The sequence below is a fragment of the Triticum dicoccoides genome, chromosome 4B, assembly GCF_002162155.2.
Source record: "Triticum dicoccoides isolate Atlit2015 ecotype Zavitan chromosome 4B, WEW_v2.0, whole genome shotgun sequence".
Taxonomy (NCBI): Eukaryota; Viridiplantae; Streptophyta; class Magnoliopsida; order Poales; family Poaceae; genus Triticum; species Triticum dicoccoides.
The window spans coordinates 556,917,781-556,921,748 of record NC_041387.1 but is presented as its reverse complement, the minus strand read 5'-3'; the positions used below and the strand labels follow the sequence as shown (position 1 = coordinate 556,921,748).

The 3,968-nt window shown below is 53.5% G+C and overlaps 1 protein-coding gene across 1 annotated transcript; it reads right to left on the bottom strand.

Moving 5' to 3' along the window:
• Positions 1 to 1,389: 1,389 nt before the first annotated feature.
• On the bottom strand, positions 1,390 to 3,049 carry LOC119291441 (monooxygenase 2-like). The gene is made up of 3 exons (XM_037570196.1): positions 2,751 to 3,049; positions 2,573 to 2,641; positions 1,390 to 2,475 (listed from the first exon to the last, which is right to left on the bottom strand). Exons 1-3 carry the CDS (start codon positions 2,990 to 2,992, stop codon positions 1,524 to 1,526), a joined length of 1,263 nt encoding a protein of 420 aa, XP_037426093.1. The 5' UTR covers positions 2,993 to 3,049; the 3' UTR covers positions 1,390 to 1,523.
• Between the last annotated feature and the right edge of the window lie 919 nt (positions 3,050 to 3,968).

Genomic DNA, 3,968 nt, shown 5'->3' with positions numbered 1-3,968 from the left:
ATCCGGCGGAGCTCCTCTCTACCGCCACCCGCCTCGGGTACAACACATCCCGCCCCATCGTTGTTGCATGGCCGGCTCGTCGTCCGCGCAAGGCCGCCTCGTCGCGTTGGTCACCTCGTTGCAGTGGTGGTTTGGCTTGGGAGTCGGTACGGGGTGTGAGGAGAAAATGGATAAGATATGTGTAGCATGGGGGAGGTGGAATCGTTCGCAACGGCCCCCTGCTTTTCCGAACGAAAAAAGTCAATGACGTGGCTGGTCTTAGTTACTCTAAGATTCGTGTTGGATCCAACTGTCCAGGGTAAGTTCGATCCGAAAGGCTAAAAATCTGTCAGATTTTTAGTGATTTCGAAAACTTTTGATGTGATTCACTACTGAAGTATTGATCAAACTTAAAAAAAAAATACTTGAAATACATGTAAGCACTTTACATAGAAAGAGGGCGTGAGGATGCTACTTTCATCGTAATGTGGTGTACTTCGTACGTGTCTGGTTGATTTTAGTGTACGTCGGATTTAGTCACAAGGCACGATCTTTCTTTTCCTTTTTTTTTGCATGGTAGCGTAATGTGACAAAGAAAGACAGTACATATGTAGGGCGCGGATTTTTGGTCTATGGGACATTTGTCCCCGGAATCGACGTCGTTGGAAAGTGCATCACGATCAGTAGTTAAAGTAACATTTATCGCTATACGTTGGGCATTTGTAGGCGGGTTGCGACATGTATACAGAAAGAACAGTGCTGTACTTAGGGTTGCAAGAAAAGCTCGAGGCTAGTGAGCTGTTCAAAATCGACTCGTCTTTTGACTCGACTCGAGATCGACTCGAAAAGAAACAAGCTGAGTTTGAACACTTTATGTAGCTCGACCGAGAAATGAGCCGATCTTGAGCCAATGTTGGCTCGCTCGATTTTAGCTCGATAGCTCGACAGAATATCATTATGTTAAATGAGCATGTCATATATTAAATGAAAATAAGATAATTTATTACCATATATGTTGTTCATAATTTTTCTCCATTTTATTTACCAACGAACATGAAAACTTAATTAAGTGTAGAGAAGATTCAGGCCTAATTATGGCACGTGGTCGACTATGTGTTAAATATCCTATATTTTTGCCAAAGGTTCCCAGCATATTCACCTTATTTTTTTTGTTTTTCATCTATAGATTTATAATTTTTACCATCTCATTTTGCTCGAAACTAGCTCGAGATCGACTCGAGATCGTTACAAGCTGAGTACGAGTCATGTTCTACAGCTCGATCATGAGCTTCACTTAGTTTGAGTTCGCTCGAATTTTCATATGAGTTAAGCTGAACCAACTCCAACTCCCTCGAGCTCGACTCGTTTGCAGCCCTAGCTGTACTGGGCGAAGAACTGGAAAGTACGGGATCGCGGGAGAGAACGTTGCAATACGAAACGATGGCACAGGAAAATACTAATAGGCAGGCTCGGATGTGGGGTGAGATTCCGCGGACAGATGTCCCAGGAACCAATGAGTATTTCCCTACATATGTAGTACTACTTCAGAGCTTGCCGCAATCGTAGTCCGGCATCATGAGCAGCGTCTTGGCGAGCACCCCGGACAGCAGCTTGTCCCGCACGAAGCTCACCACGGAGTGGTCGCTCTCCTGCACGAACCCCACCGCGTACGACACCGCGATCACCTGTGCGCTTCTCCACCGCCGGATGCCAGCGTACCTGCGCAGGGCAGCCATGGCCCTCTCCTTCTGCTCCCCGGAGCCGGCACCTACGATGGCGTCGCCGAGGCACCGGGCGAGGATGACGCCGTCCTCGAGCGCCGTGCACGCGCCCTGCGCCAGGTCCGGCGTCGTCGGGTGGAGCGCGTCGCCGGCGACGCACACGTTCCCCTTGCTGATGCTGGCGAACAGGAGCGAGAGCGGGGAGCGGAACCGCAGCGGTGCGGCGAGCACGTCGCTCATCTCGCTCCTCTCCACGGCCTCCAGCACCTCAGGGCTCACCTTGGCGCCCCTCATCTGGGTCAGCACGAACTGCTTCATCGCGGCGGCGCTCCGGTCGACGACGCCATCGTCCTTGCCGTTGGCATCCTGGGAAGGAGCTGGACTCCAGGTGAAGAACCAGTAGACATCGGTGTCGCTCCAGGGCACCAAGCCGGCGCGGAAGCCTTCGCCGACGAACTGCAGGATCTTGGGCTCGAAGCCGTGGCCTTCGGGGTACCTGGCGTGCCCCCGCGTGGCCGTGCGCCCCGACTCGGACGGCTTCGCGAGCCCAAGCCATTTCGCGACCACCGAGTTGATCCCGTCGCAACCGATCAGCACCTTTGCACGGAGAGTCGAGCCGTCGGCGAGATGGAGGATCTTGGCACCGTCGCCGCCGCCGTCCTTGTCGTCGATGGAAACGATCTTGGAGGAGTAGCGGACGGTGCCTGGCGGCAGCTCTTCCTCCAGCGCCTGGAGCAGCACGTTACGCTGCACGCAGCGGACTTCATGGGGTCCCCTGCACCAACATCATAGTGAAAACTCTGCTTTCACCATTGCACCAAAGAAGAGAGTTGAGATCGATCGATATGATGGATGCATGGGAATCTCCTCACAGTTTTCCTTTCACCCGGAGATCCATTTCTCGCGCTATTTCCCCCGTAGACGAAGACATGACCCGCAACCTGACCAACGACAGACAGACAGACAGACAGACAGACAGACATATCATCATCCCATCACCGGACTGTTGTAAATGTACAGCAAAAACGAGTACATCATGCATAGCAATACCCCTGCAGCTGCAGATGTCGGCCCCTCATCTTGTCTCCGACCCCAAGGGCGTCAAGCGCGCGGAAGGCGTTGGTCCAGGTGAAGAAGGCGAAGCCGGACGTGCGACGCTCCGGCGACGACTCAAGCACCACGCTCCGGACGCCCTTCCTGTGGAGTCCCAGAGCGACGGCGAGGCCGGCCAGTCCGGCGCCGGCGATCACAATGCCTTCGGCTGCGTCCTGCTGTTGGATTTCCGCCGCCATTGCTTACGTACCAAGTCCAAGAGTGATCGGTGTGCTATCGATCGTCAGTATGGTAGTGGGAAGCCGTTGTGAGGAGCCAAGAGTGAGTGGTCAGTGTGTATATATATGCTTGCAGTTGCAGGAGCGGAGCAGCAGAGAAGGCTCGATCGAATTTGACGTCATTGCTGATGATGCGGCGGCGCGGCCGGCTGCGATCCCGGGACCGTCCCCAGAACACGCCAGCGAGGGACAAACATCAATCTTGAGTGTGGCTTCCTCCCCACTGAGTATTTTAATCATGGATTTTGGGAGCAAGGTGGAGCCGTAAAAGGATTGATTGATTGGAACCACTAAACCACGGGATGAGCCCATCGATGACATATGCATTCACCCAAAATAGCTTTGGTTAGTGCTCCACACAAAGAGTTAATTGCACAATGGTACCATAACTGGCCTAGGTCAACAAATTGGTACCACTTTTAAAAAAAATTGCAAGTCAGTACCAAGTGGTGTAGGCGGCAACAAATCGATCTAAACTCTGCATAAACGCGTATTAACAGGAAAACTGACCGGTGGGGCCCTCCTGCCAGGTGCCAGGTGGCGAAGAGGTGCGTGCGCGTGCCTGGACGCTGACTAGGACAATGTCCGAAGATGCGTTGTCGGAGCTTGTCCGCGGTGGCACGCGGCTCGGGCGTGGTCACTCCCGTCGTTGTAGGCGTGTCCGGCAATGGGAAGGTGCACCATGGTGAAGAGGAAGATGGGCCAAAGAAGATGATGTGGTCTACGGCGAGCAGGTCGTCCTCAACAGGCCCTGCGATCTCGCTGGAGTTCGCCGGAGTTACTGGTGGGCGTGGGCGTCGTCGAAGGCGTGATATGGCTGTGTAATCGAGCAATGGAGAGGGTCGGGAATATGTGCAGGATCGGGATAGGAAGAATTATGGAGTCGAACATGGGAGACCCAACGGCTCATGTACGGACTGGCGACGCGGTCGTCTCG

What these genes read in the sequence shown, in the direction of transcription:
- LOC119291441 (XM_037570196.1), bottom strand. Translation starts at nt 2,992, where the DNA reads ATGGCGGCGGAAATCCAACAGCAGGACGCAGCCGAAGGCATTGTGATC. An exon ending in CGACATCTGCAGCTGCAGGG is followed by an intron (nt 2,642 to 2,750) that starts GTATTGCTATGC and finishes GTCGTTGGTCAG; the next exon opens with GTTGCGGGTCATGTCTTCGT. An exon ending in CTCCGGGTGAAAGGAAAACT is followed by an intron (nt 2,476 to 2,572) that starts GTGAGGAGATTC and finishes ATGTTGGTGCAG; the next exon opens with GGGACCCCATGAAGTCCGCT.